This window comes from Rhinolophus hipposideros (genome assembly GCF_964194185.1).
Source record: "Rhinolophus hipposideros genome assembly, chromosome: 5".
In the NCBI taxonomy this organism is placed as follows: Eukaryota; Metazoa; Chordata; class Mammalia; order Chiroptera; family Rhinolophidae; genus Rhinolophus; species Rhinolophus hipposideros.
Window position 1 is genome coordinate 80,792,508 of NC_138051.1, and position 12,081 is coordinate 80,804,588.

At 48.1% G+C, this 12,081-nt stretch overlaps 1 protein-coding gene across 1 annotated transcript in view; it reads right to left on the reverse strand.

Annotated features, from left to right (window-relative positions):
- The window catches only part of POMT2 (protein O-mannosyltransferase 2), a 39,267-nt gene that overhangs the window by 3,497 nt on the left and 23,689 nt on the right, over positions 1-12,081 (reverse strand). Inside the window, exons 11-19 of the mRNA XM_081049784.1 lie at positions 9,666-9,735; positions 7,817-7,895; positions 6,394-6,545; positions 5,898-5,989; positions 4,731-4,807; positions 1,676-1,747; positions 1,315-1,374; positions 1,117-1,222; positions 38-178 (exon numbers count right to left, since the gene is read on the reverse strand). Of these exons, the coding sequence (XP_080905910.1) occupies positions 38-178; positions 1,117-1,222; positions 1,315-1,374; positions 1,676-1,747; positions 4,731-4,807; positions 5,898-5,989; positions 6,394-6,545; positions 7,817-7,895; positions 9,666-9,735 (849 nt within the window). The remainder of the gene's footprint in view (positions 1-37; positions 179-1,116; positions 1,223-1,314; positions 1,375-1,675; positions 1,748-4,730; positions 4,808-5,897; positions 5,990-6,393; positions 6,546-7,816; positions 7,896-9,665; positions 9,736-12,081) is intronic.

Below are 12,081 nucleotides of genomic sequence, written 5' to 3' on the forward strand. Positions count from 1 at the left end.
CCGCCCTCATCACCAACGCCAGGTGGGTAGTGCTGACCTGTCAACATGCTGGAGAAGAGCATGGCTGGGAAGTAATGGTGGAAGTAGAGGACCCGGCCCATAAGGAAGAACGGGAAGTAATGGAGCACCCAGCCGAGCAGCAGCTGCCCGCCTCCTCGCAGTAGGACCTGGGACAGCCCTGGGCCAAGGAACACAGCCCCAGTCAGCAGACGGGGCGGGGCACGGAGACTGAGCACTAGTCCAGCTCTGCCCCTTCCCTGCTGTGGGGCTTGAAGAAGCCACATTGCTGCCGTACTGGGCCTTCCTTCCCTCCTCTGGACCAAGTCGAACAGCCCTCTGGCAGCTGGCAGACAGGAGCGGCCGGCTCTCAAGAGCCCTGCTCACCACCCTGCCCAGAGGGGCCGCAGCACCCATGGAAGGCACCAAACACCAGCAGGAGGCAGCATGGCCTCTAAGGAAAGCAAAATCCCGCACACCCTGCAGGGAGCTGCCCCCCTTCCTCCACCTCCCACATCTTTGCTGCCACACAGATCTTGGCGGCTGCAGACAGGGTGGAGGTGAGGTCAGAGATGAAGAGGGAGGTGGGATAGAGGGCGTCTAGGACTATGGCTGTTTAGACAGGGAGCTACAGAGGCAAAATCAGCCTGTGTGAATGTCTCCGAGGCTGCGGTCTGTGACCAGGAGCAGCACTGGGATGGGCACCCGCAGATCCTGCCCTGGGGGCTCCTCTCTAGCCCACTAGAGGACAGGGCCATGGAACAAGGAGCAGGCAGAAGAGATGGGCAGCTCCGTACAGAGCAGAGGCCAAAAGTGTAGACTCTGAACTCAGACTGTTTGGACTTGAACCTCAGCTCTGCCACTTACTAACATGTCCTGGGACAAGGTTCTTAACCTCTAGCGCCTTGGTTTCCTGGTCCACAGAACAGGGGTCACAATCTCTACCCCACAGGGTGGCTGGGAGGGGGAAGCATCTAACACAGCACCGGGCGTCTGGTGACTGTGAGCTTTCAAAAGCTAAGGAGAAGGGACAGCGTGGCCATCGGCAGGCAGGCATCCCCTGGTTGCAGGCACCCCACCAGCTGCTAGGCCAGGGGAGGCTGCAGACAGGGACCTGACCTTCAACCTCCGTGGACAGATGCGCCCCTCTGTGCGCAGCTACAGCAATGACGCTCCCCGACACGATGTAGAGGGCAATGCTCAACAGATTCAGCCACCAAACCACCTGCGTAGAAAAGGGAACAGCAGTGTGAGGGGAAAGCAACAGCCCGCCACAGACCTGGCTCAAGGCCCAAACTGGCCTGGGTGGGTACTCACCGGGTTGCCAAGCAGGTACACGCGGAAGTCCGTGTCATTGACCCCCGAGAAGCGCAGGCCCTGGGGAGGGAGCACAGCACACGCTGCCGACCCAGGCCCAGCTCATGCCAGTGGCACACGTCCCAGGGGAGGAAAACTGGTCACCCTTCACAGACAGGGAGCCAGCACAGGCGGCTCAGAACGTGCAGATTCTAGTGAACTCTCTGGGAAGACTGGGTCAGGATCAGAGCCCTGTCTCCAGCCACCCCATCCGTGCCAAGCAAGGGCCCGCCCGGTCAGCCAGCACACCCCACCTCCACCAGTCTCAATGCTCACTTTCTGGGCTCCATTCCCTGGGAGGGGCTCCAGCCTCGGGCCCTACCTGATAGTTGATAGGCCAGTGCCAGGGTTTGGAAGTGAATTCATTGTCCTTGGGTTTGAGGCCATTGTTCCCCTACAGGAAAGTGGCAAAGAAAAACTAGTCAAGACAGAGATTGAGCGGACTCACAGAAATGTGAGGCACAGGGATCCCTGATAAATGGCCAAGTGTCAGGAGAAACCCGCTCTCCTGTCCCTCCCACGCAGGGAAGAACCAGGAGCTCACGCTCAGCACTTGTTTACAACTGCCTTACTTCTCCCAGCAAGCAAGCCTCCAATCCCACCAGAGATAGTCCAGTCAGGCCCTCTCTGCTTGAGAAAGAGGAAGGAGGGATTTGCTTCCTATGGGCACAAAACATATACCCATCTTTCAGGCCAAGGACAAGTGTCAAGAGGGTGAGGAGGGGCATCTAAAATCTGGGCTGACTTATTGTTCCCTCGGAAGGCCAATTCAAACACAAACCCAGAAATGCTGATGAGTTCCTGGACTTCAAAAATTTTACTTTAGTGTTTCTCAATTTTTTTCATTGTTGCCCCTCCCAGATTTTTTAGACATATTTTTTTCCTAAACGCCTCCCCATGACATTTTAATACCATAGCCATCCTGTAAATCTGTTTATACACTGTGTGAATACCTGTGCTTTATATACTAAAAAGTTCAGGGTTTTTTTGCCCTCCAAGAACACATTTTACCCACTGGAAGTGATACCATTCCAGTTGAGAACGCACACTTTGCCTAAAGGACCCAGACTCAGCCCCTTTAATCCAATAGCCAAGAATATCCAACAACCTGTCTCTATATGGCAAAACCAGGCCTTTGCTAAACCAAGAGGGAAAAAACCAGGGCCCTGGATCCTAAGCACCAGGACTGGCAGCGGCCTCATTATGAGGGCACCCTGAGAAGGCATTCCCCGGACCAGGAATACGGTCTGTGAGTTACTTCTGGGTCTCTCCCCTCGCACTACTGACACTTGGGTTGCAGAGTCTGGCATGGGCCTATCCTGTGCAGCATGCACAGCCTCTGCTTACTAGATGCCAGAGCACCCCGACCCCTCAGGTATGCCAGCCAAAAATGTCTCCAGACACTGCCAAATATCCCCTAGGAGGAAATCATCCTCTGGAAAAACATTGGTCTAGCCCAAGAAAGGTTCAGAAGGTCTGGTTCAGTAAACTTCCACGCAGTGCCTTACTTACTAACCCAGCTCCTCGAGGGGTCGGGAATTGTTTGTATGCCTCCCTGCAGTGGCTGGGTTGCTTCTCCAGGGTCAAAAGTGCCATGAGGGTGTCAGACCCAGGGTCCAGGTACACAGCCCCTGACGCACTATAGCCACCGGAAGGGCCTCAGAATGAAGAACCAATCAGTCTGGAGCCCAGAGCACCTGCTGAGGAAAGTCAAGTCCTTCAAACCAGTCCAATCCCAAACTCGGGGCTCCAGCCAGAGCCATAACAAGCAAAGGGCATTCCATTCACTACATCGAACTCTGAGAAATCCAGCTCCTTTATTAAACCAAGAAACGGAAGGAAGGAAAAACGTGTACCCATTATAGGCATATGCATTTCCACGTTATTCTCTGTCTTAAACCCCAGAATGGGTCTGTTCCCGCTCACCTCAACACGCAAGGCAGCCTTCTCCGCCCAGGCCCAGGCCCAGGCCCTCCACACAGCCGGCAGAAAAGCCCTCTCCCTGCAGTCTGTGTGCTGGACTATTTGGGTCTCTCTCTCCATCCTGACTTTATATCAGTTAAGTAAGAAAGATTCCCTATGTCCCTTTTCTTCTTTGATTCTACCTCTTACATAGTAAAAGAAATGAGACTATTTAGACTCAGTCTGAATATTCTACCCAGACCTAGAATGACACGTTGACTGACAGGGCACATATTCAAAAGAGCTGTATCCCCAGGCCCCAGGGACAGCTACGAGCAGAAAGTCAAAGAAGAAGTGACCACAGATTGCTTAATGTCAACTCATCGACTCCTAATGTGCAGACATGACAAAATCTGAATTTTTAAACTTAATGTGGTGACTTAAGTCAACTATATTTACTGACACTCCTTACACAATCACTTCCAGGAAAGTTCACTAGACAATGGCTCACCCGGGGAAAAGCAACAACTGTTACACCTCTCGGCACCTGGGAGTGTAGAGCAATAATCACATCTGGCTTGAGACACAGTGATTCTGAAACATCATTCCTACAGAATATCGGTTTTCCCTAAACCAGAGTAAAAAGGTCTCCCCCTCCACATCAAAACTGCAGCAGGATTTCTCCAACTCCCAGGGGAAATTTTAAACTAGGAGGTAGAATTTCTCCCTTTAAAGATTTACTCTCTCAGTGTCCTTAAACCTTTGGTGCTACAACTGCTGTCAGCCACTAATGACCTGGAGCACAAACAGCGAGTGCTGGATCAACCTTACCAAGAATCACCCACGCCCCCCAAACAGTGTGTTTCTGTCTGGGAACACGAGTGGGCTCGTGGTTGGGATTTTATGCTGCATGTAAACAACACACTCCAATGAGCTATTCTTCCTAACTGACCCTAACTTCATGGGATGGAATGGTCTTCAACCAAGAGCTCTCTGACGTTCAGGGGCTCTGCCACTTGAACAGATCGCAGAACCACGCAGAGGCAGAGGAATGTAGCGGTAACTAGTGCTGACGCTCAAAGCCCGCAGCCTGGTTTGAAGCCCGGGTCCTTGAACCTCTTACTTTTAGCTGTGTGAGTCTAGGGAAGTGCCTCAGTCTCTGCCTCCACGCCCTCATCTGTCACCTGGGAACATTCATCTCCACAGCACGTCACCAGTAGCAGGTAAGTTCACATGTGTACAGAGCTGCGGTAGTGCCAGCACGGAAGAGCCAGGAGGTGTTCACTACCTTCGCTGCCGTCATCATCCTCCCCACCATCACTCTGTGCTAAGGGAGATGCCTTTGAAGACCGACAAAACCAGAAAGTGAAGACACTTTCAAAAGTCCTCCAGGAGGCGGCTACTGAGCTGCGATCCGGATTTGTGGGTGGCCCAGAGCTCTTAGAGACGCCACCAACTAGAAGGGGCCATCGTACCCGGATCATCACCATGTGGGACTCCAGCAAGATCTCAGGAAAACTGGGCTGCAGCACGTCCAGGCTGATGTTTGGCACTAGAAAAAGAAATGACAGAGGAGAAAACCGTTGTCACACATTCTCTCTCACAGCTGCCCGTGGTATCCACACTGCGGCCAGTCTGAGTGCAGCTTTCCTGACAAGCTGACAAGCTGACCAAATAGGTGAGAGTGTTGCGGAAATGGAAGAATGCTTGGCCCGATTCTTGACTATTCATTCAGCTTGTACTAAGCACTCATCAGGCACTCTGAGAACTACAAAGGCAACAGACGACAAGGCCCGTCCCTGGGTGCTTCCACGGCTCTCAGCACCATCGCCCTTCCTTTCTGTACTGGCTCGAATGCTGCTCTCCCCTGCTGGGCAGAAGGTCTGTGAGGACGGGGCTCACATCTATCTCATTCACCAGTATGTCCCTGGACCCCCCATGACTCCCAGCATACTCAAGAAAGAGTTGTTTAGTTAATGAATTAGCTGGGTGGTTAAATTAGGTGGTAAAAAGAATGAAATGAGAAGCAAAGAGGGGAAATCAAGCAGAAGCATGAAGAGGGCAATTTAGGAGGACAGACGATGGATCCAAAGACTCACTGAGTTGAGGATGACACTACAATGGAAATGTCAACTTGCACCTGGGAGGATAGGTATGGGGCTCAGATCAAGGGTTTGGCTGTCAGTTTCTGCAGAAGTGCTGGCTGGTTGGGAAGAGTGGGTCTCTCCACGGGGGCATAAAGGGAAAGCACCAGCCTGCTCTAAGCCTTGAGGGAGGGTCGGGAGGTGCCCGAGGTGCAGGAGATTGAAGAGCCGAGAAGGAGACAAGACAGGAAACAGATGGACCTGCTTACAGGTGTCAAGGAGGAGAAGAGTCAGACCCAGAGAGAGGCAAGGGAAATAAGAGGCAACTAGCTCTGGCCGCAAGTGAGGTTACTGGGTACTTCAAGGAGAGGAATGAAAGGAAAATGGAAAGTTTAAATGGATGGAAAAAGAAAAAGGAGACAACGAAACGCATATGAGGAGGAAGAAAACGGCAACAAGATGAAGTGGCAACAGAGTTTATAAAGGTTGATTTCTCTAAGATAAGAGTTACTTATAAATGTTTCCCTTCAGAGCCTGAAGGGAATGCACCTCACTCACATTTGGGATTGATGTGGTCCTCTACATTCCAGACGGAGTTGAGGGTTTCCTTTAGGTATGGAGTGCAGGTAACTTCCAACTGCTCCCAGCCCCTGTGAAAAGTAGCCAGATGTCTCTCAGAAGCCCCGAAACTCACTAGACAGCAGCACTGTCAACTACTCTTACCAACCCAATGGCCATGTTTTCAACCTCACGCTTTCATATGTCACGACTATCTTAGGAGTATTCTAGCATGTAGCACTCCCATTTTAGAAAGACAGACAGATCCAGTTAGCACACGCCAACTGTACAAACACTGAACTATCAGAACATATAAAACACCAAAGGAACTCTGGAACTCTGCTCTATACCACACCTGTTGCCTTTCCTCCCTCCATCTGCCCCTAAAAATAAGCAAATATGAGGTGAGCAATGACACCTGGGAAACAGAAGCTTCTGGTGGTGTGAAAGGAAAAGCGTGAGCCTCAGCTGAGACACCAAAACGCCAGAGACTCACCACTTGGGCAGAACCTTTCCCGATGAGCCCAGGACACAACCTGTGACCAGATGAATGAATCGAATTCGACTTCTCAGCACTTTGATCCGGTTTCCAAATTTTCTATTTACAACCTCAATCCGCCAGAAATCATTTGAGTCCCCTGTCCCATTCTGCCGCATAAGGGAAAAAAACAAGAACACAAAGAAAAAAAGATGGCCACCCTTCCAGATGCCACTGTTACAGTGGTCAAAGACTAAATCAGCCTCAGTGATTGAGGTGGGAAAGGGAACAAAAGGGAGGGCCACGAAAATACCCCAACATTGTCACAACGAGAAAAATAGTATAACTCTTAGAACCTGAAGTCCAACCCCTCACTTGATAGGACTAGAATTTAAATTCTAAATAGATGTTTTTGCCCTTAAATCAAACTCAGGACATCACCCTAAGCCAACAGAAATATATCTGGGCCACTTTCATCTATTACTGTGGCCATCTGTACAATCACTCATCCAAGCCAGAAACATCTGGCCTGAATATTGTATTTTGGAAATTAAGACAGTCGTGTCTAATTCTCCTTAGAAGATGCCCACAAGAAAAAGATGAAGTTCAGTCTTGGCTCTGGCACACAGTCGGATGAGCAAATAGAAAGAGGGTTGGGCAGAGGGCCTGGTGAGAGTAGAATGCCTTGTATCACTTGGGGTACTCCACCTTGCGGAACCCAGGATCTTTACCGATGCATCCAGGCCTCTGGAAAGGGGTGTAACTGATAGGCATCAGTCTAGTTGCCCTCTGGTTGTTTTTGTTTTCAAATTACTCCCCAAGCCATAAGTACGCACTGAGCTTCTCCTATTAACTGCATCACTCCAAGGTAGTAAAAATCCAAAAGAAATGTGGTTAACATTTAAGGCAAGTAATCCTTAAAAATAAAGCCAATGAGAATTTGGGATCTGGCAAAGCATAAACTTATATATTCATCTGGGGTCATATTGTGGGTCTGTGGCTTCTACCGTGTTTCCCCAAAAATAAGACCAGGTCTTACATTAATTTTTGCTCCAAAGGACGCATTAGGGCTTATCTTCAGGGGATACTATCCTGAAAAATCATGCTAGGGCTTATTTTCCTATTAGGTCTTGTTTTTGGGGGAAACATGGTATGTCCAAGGTGATTTTAAAAGGAATCCAAATAGGATTCGTATTTGACATTTATTAAGTGTTAGGACATAAAAATGGCATCATTATTATGGGAGGAGAGAGATGGGGGCCGAGAGGCTTCATAGGCTGCCTTCCCCACAGCAAGCCTAGCCGAAAAGTTCCCAAATGATAAGAGAGTCCCTGTGCGGCCTCCAATCCTTAGGAACGTGCCAGAATTCTGGGGAGGATATGTTCCGCCGCAGGGCCCTGAGCCACATCCTGCTCATGGCACGGTCCCGCTGCTTACTTACTATGCCATAGCCAGTGACCTGATAGTGCTTCCGGGTCAGGGGGGCCTCATGATAATGACTGTGCAAGTTCCGAGAGGTCCTAGAAATTGAGAAAAAGAAGTGCCATTATCCTGAAGAAAAGACATGTGCAATGGTTCTTCTTTTACCAAGGATACTCAGAGTCCTCTGTTAGGATAAGAACAATTAGAATCTGAATATTAAATCCAACACATCACGTACTTTGTGCCTACTTACTCACAAGACACAGCCCGAGTACTGGAGAACTGCCGGAACAAGGCGGGGCAGACGGAGGGGTACTGGACCCATGCCAAAAAGGGGCTCACTCCGGGCGGGCGAGGGGGCAGCTGGTAATGACTGAACTCACTGGGTGGTTTTGAAGCACTAAGCTTGCAGGTTTGGGGAGAAGAAAGGTAAAATCCATAACCTACACTTACCTGAGATAGGTAAACCTCCGCTCTCCCACTTGCTCTTTCTACTCCTATCACCAGTCTTATAAAGTGGAAAGTGGGGGTTTCATTTACATTTATTTACTTTGTGCTTTTTGTAACAGTCTTACTTTTATCCATAATAAGAAGTAAATGTTCACTATAAATATTTTGAAAATTTTCAAAAATAAAATTGAATAATAAATGTATTAATAAAATAAAAAATTTTTAATAATAAAATTTAAAATGTAAGTATCCATAATCCTACTGATCAGAAAACCATTACTCTATATATGTAACCCGATTTTTAAAAACTCTGCATCTAACAAGTCTAGTATGTGAAACTTTTGAGGGCTGCTCTGCTGTCTGCTGTTGCTGTTCATTCTTGCATGTGGTGTCCTATTTCCTGGCGCGTTTAGCTACTCTTTACTGTGTACTACTCACTGTCACCGAAAAACTGTGTGTGGGAGCGGATGACAATGTCTTTCTCAAAAGAAGATGTACATCTGCTTTTATCCAGGCAGCTAAGAGATATTGCCAGTCTAGGATTCCGTTCATGTACATGTATGGCTTAAAGATTTTGAGACCATCCGGGGGAAATTAATTTGGGCTGCAAATCCATGTGAGGATCAACTGGTAGTCACAACTTCTCAGGAACCAGAAATACGCCCGTCCCAAGCCCTCCCAGGCACACTCCGCTTAGCAACTTTTCCGGCGCATATATGTGTGTGTGGGGGGGGGGGGAGCAGAGTTACCCTTACCCTAAGCCTTTGGGGCTCCAAATTTGAGGGAAGGATCACTTAATAAATTTATCACTTTGGGTGAGCCTAGAGCTTTGACTTTAAAACTCCCTCTCCCAAGAGGCGGCCAAAACCGAAGATCCAAACTCAAGATTGTGGGGTCAAGGCAGAGTGGCTACAGTGTCCCCCTTGTTTCTCTGAATTCCCTTTCACTTAGATTTTGGCCTGGTAACTCCTTACTATCTTGTCAGCTCTTCAATGCTTCTAAGAAGATTATTCTAGTTTTATATTTATATTCCAGTTTTTCTATTATTAGTCATTTGCAGTGAGAACATTGGTTAAACAAACTAGCTTGTCATATTCTCAGAAACAGACTCTTACATCTTCCTAAAGGCAGCCGCTTACGAAGCTTTGGGCAACTCAATTTTTTTTTTTCCTCTAGGAAAAGGGAAGCTGAAAAGTACCTTCAAGTTCAAAGCTTTCCAAAGCCAAACTAGGCAGGCAAAGGCTGGCCAGCTTATTTCATCAACCTTCATAAAGTTGTTCTGCCATCCTAGCACAGCAGCCTTTTCCCATTTATTAGCGCCTCATCCAAATCTGATTTCTGTTTATTTCCAGCTTAAAACGAATTCCCTACCTGTGGTGCCCATACCACTCATTTATCCCCAAAGCAAATTTACTTACTCTTTATGTTCTAGTCTAATGATGTCTCCATGTCTTACAAACTCCACTGGGAATGAAGGGTCTAGAGGATCTGCCAAGAAGAAACAAACATTAATACCCGAAATTATTCACTCATTAGGCTAGTACTGATTCAGGGCTTAGTGGTAAAGTTATAGTACAGGATGGTATGTGCTGGAGGTACTAACAGAGTGCTGTGAGACCAGCAAGAAAGTGCCCCTTACTGTTTCAAAGGACTAGAGAAGAGTGTCCTAAGATAATGCTTGAAAAGTCTCTTAAAGGAGGGGGAGAATTTTTTCAGGTGAACAAGTGGGAGAAAGGCACAAAGGTATGAAAGAACAAAACTCATTTGATCAATGGCAAATGGTTTCATATGTTAAGGTGGGTGGGCAGCAAGGAGAGTGGGAATAGACGAGTGTGTGAACAAGTGGGCCAGACTGTGGTGCCAGGCTGGTTAGGAAACGTGGCCTTTCCCTTAGAGGCACTGAAGCCCCCACTGAAAGATTTTTAAGCTGGGAAGCCAAATAGTAGTAAAATTTTCCTTTTAGTAGTAAAAATATAGTCCGAAAATTAATTCCATGCAAATTACCATTTGCCCAGCTCTCCTCAAAATCACGTTAAACTCTGCACATTTTGCCAGTGATATTGTTTCTGGCATTACACTTGCTAATGTGAGGCGAAGAAAATGAAATGAAAGAAAGGGACTACAGGTGACTCTTGAACAACATGGGTTTGAACTGCGCACGTCCACTTATATGTACTTTTTTTCAATAAACACCGTAAATATTTTCTCTTATGATTTTTCTTAACATTTTCTTTTCTTTAGCTTACTTTATTGTACTAATACAGTAAATAACATACACAACATACAAAATAAGTGTTAATCAACTGTTTATGTTATCAGTAAGGCTTCCGGTCAACAGGAGGTTATTAGTAGTTAAGTTTTTGGGGAGTCAAAAGTTATATGTGGGTTTTCAACTGTGAGGGGGTTAGCACCCCTAACTCCCGTGGTGTTCAAGAGTCAGCTGCACTTCTGTATCATCTAGAAGTCAAAACCAATCAGGATCTAGAAAAGTGATGATAATGGAAAAGGAATCAGCAGTAATCACAGCATCACCAAAGGATCCTTGCAAATTTCTGTCCCTAAACAGAAATGTTTAGAAATGGGACACCAACAGTCAAGGTCAGGAAGACAAATTTGCCAGCACAAATCACTCTCTCAAGAGAATGAGAGAACTCAACCATAGGGACGCTCAATCCTATGTGGGCTTTTAAGATCTCTTTAAAAGATTAATCAGCAAGATAACAAATCAAAAAAGTCAATGGGAGGGAAGTTTTATTTCATACAAATTTGGGGGAGGGACACTTATAGCCATCAAGAACTCAAGGACCTTAGTCCACACAGTTCCCACTTCCCACCATGCTTGTCGCTAGCTGCCTTCACACAAATCCTTAGCTGCTTCAGTGACATGCAACCACTTTAACCTAGAGCCACAACGGAACGACAGGCCAGGGATGTTCACACTTTGGCCCGTGCCCACATGACTTTCCAGGTAAAGCCAGTTCTTCCCTCATAACACCCCCCGTCACAGACCACGTAAGTCTGGCCCGCTGAATCAAAACACAATGAATACTGGCATTAAAAGGTATAGGAATGGACCCTGCTCCAGAGTGTGATAATTTACATTACTGAGTGTAGGACGCAAAGGCGGTGGTTGTTATACCCCATTTCTAGTCCAAAAGCCCCGGCGAGAAGAGGCGGGGAAAGGCACAGAGCAGGTGGATTTAGATGAGCGTCTGTGACCTCCCCACAAAGGCTCAGGAGCAGCTGAGCCAAGATGGGCTGAGCCAGGCGGTGTTTGCCGAGGAGTCACAGAGAATACCTATGGCACAGGACAATCTGCAGGGCTCAGAAGGTGAGTGGGAGATGCCCTCTGCTCCCTTCGCAGCTGCAGCAGAAGGCACAGCCTATAGGTAGCTGGCTATCTGACCAAAACGAAGGACGATCCAGATACGCCCATGTCATAAAGCCCTGCGAGCCCTACAGGTGTGCGTCAGAGAAGCTTTTCCCAGGCCGCCAGAGGCAGACCGGCAGGCAGTGAGTGAGGCACCAGACACCAGCCTAGACAAGTCTAGCCACCGGGCTGGCAGGCCCTCAGAACTCCAACTGACTGGCCCAGTCAACGGGTGACCAGTGGGCAGCAGCGTTCTATCATGTCAAGACAAGTCGAGCTGCACCATATGCTGGAGTGTGCGATGCTTGGTGTGCTCTCAATGGGAAACGTGAGCAGCCACCAAGGGCCGCAGTTGGGGCTATTCACCAGCTCCTGGTGGCATGCCCAGGTGAGCTCTTCTAGATTCAGTCTGAGCCTTGGCCCTGCTCTCTGGCTTCAAAATGACAGCTCTAAGTGTGAGATCT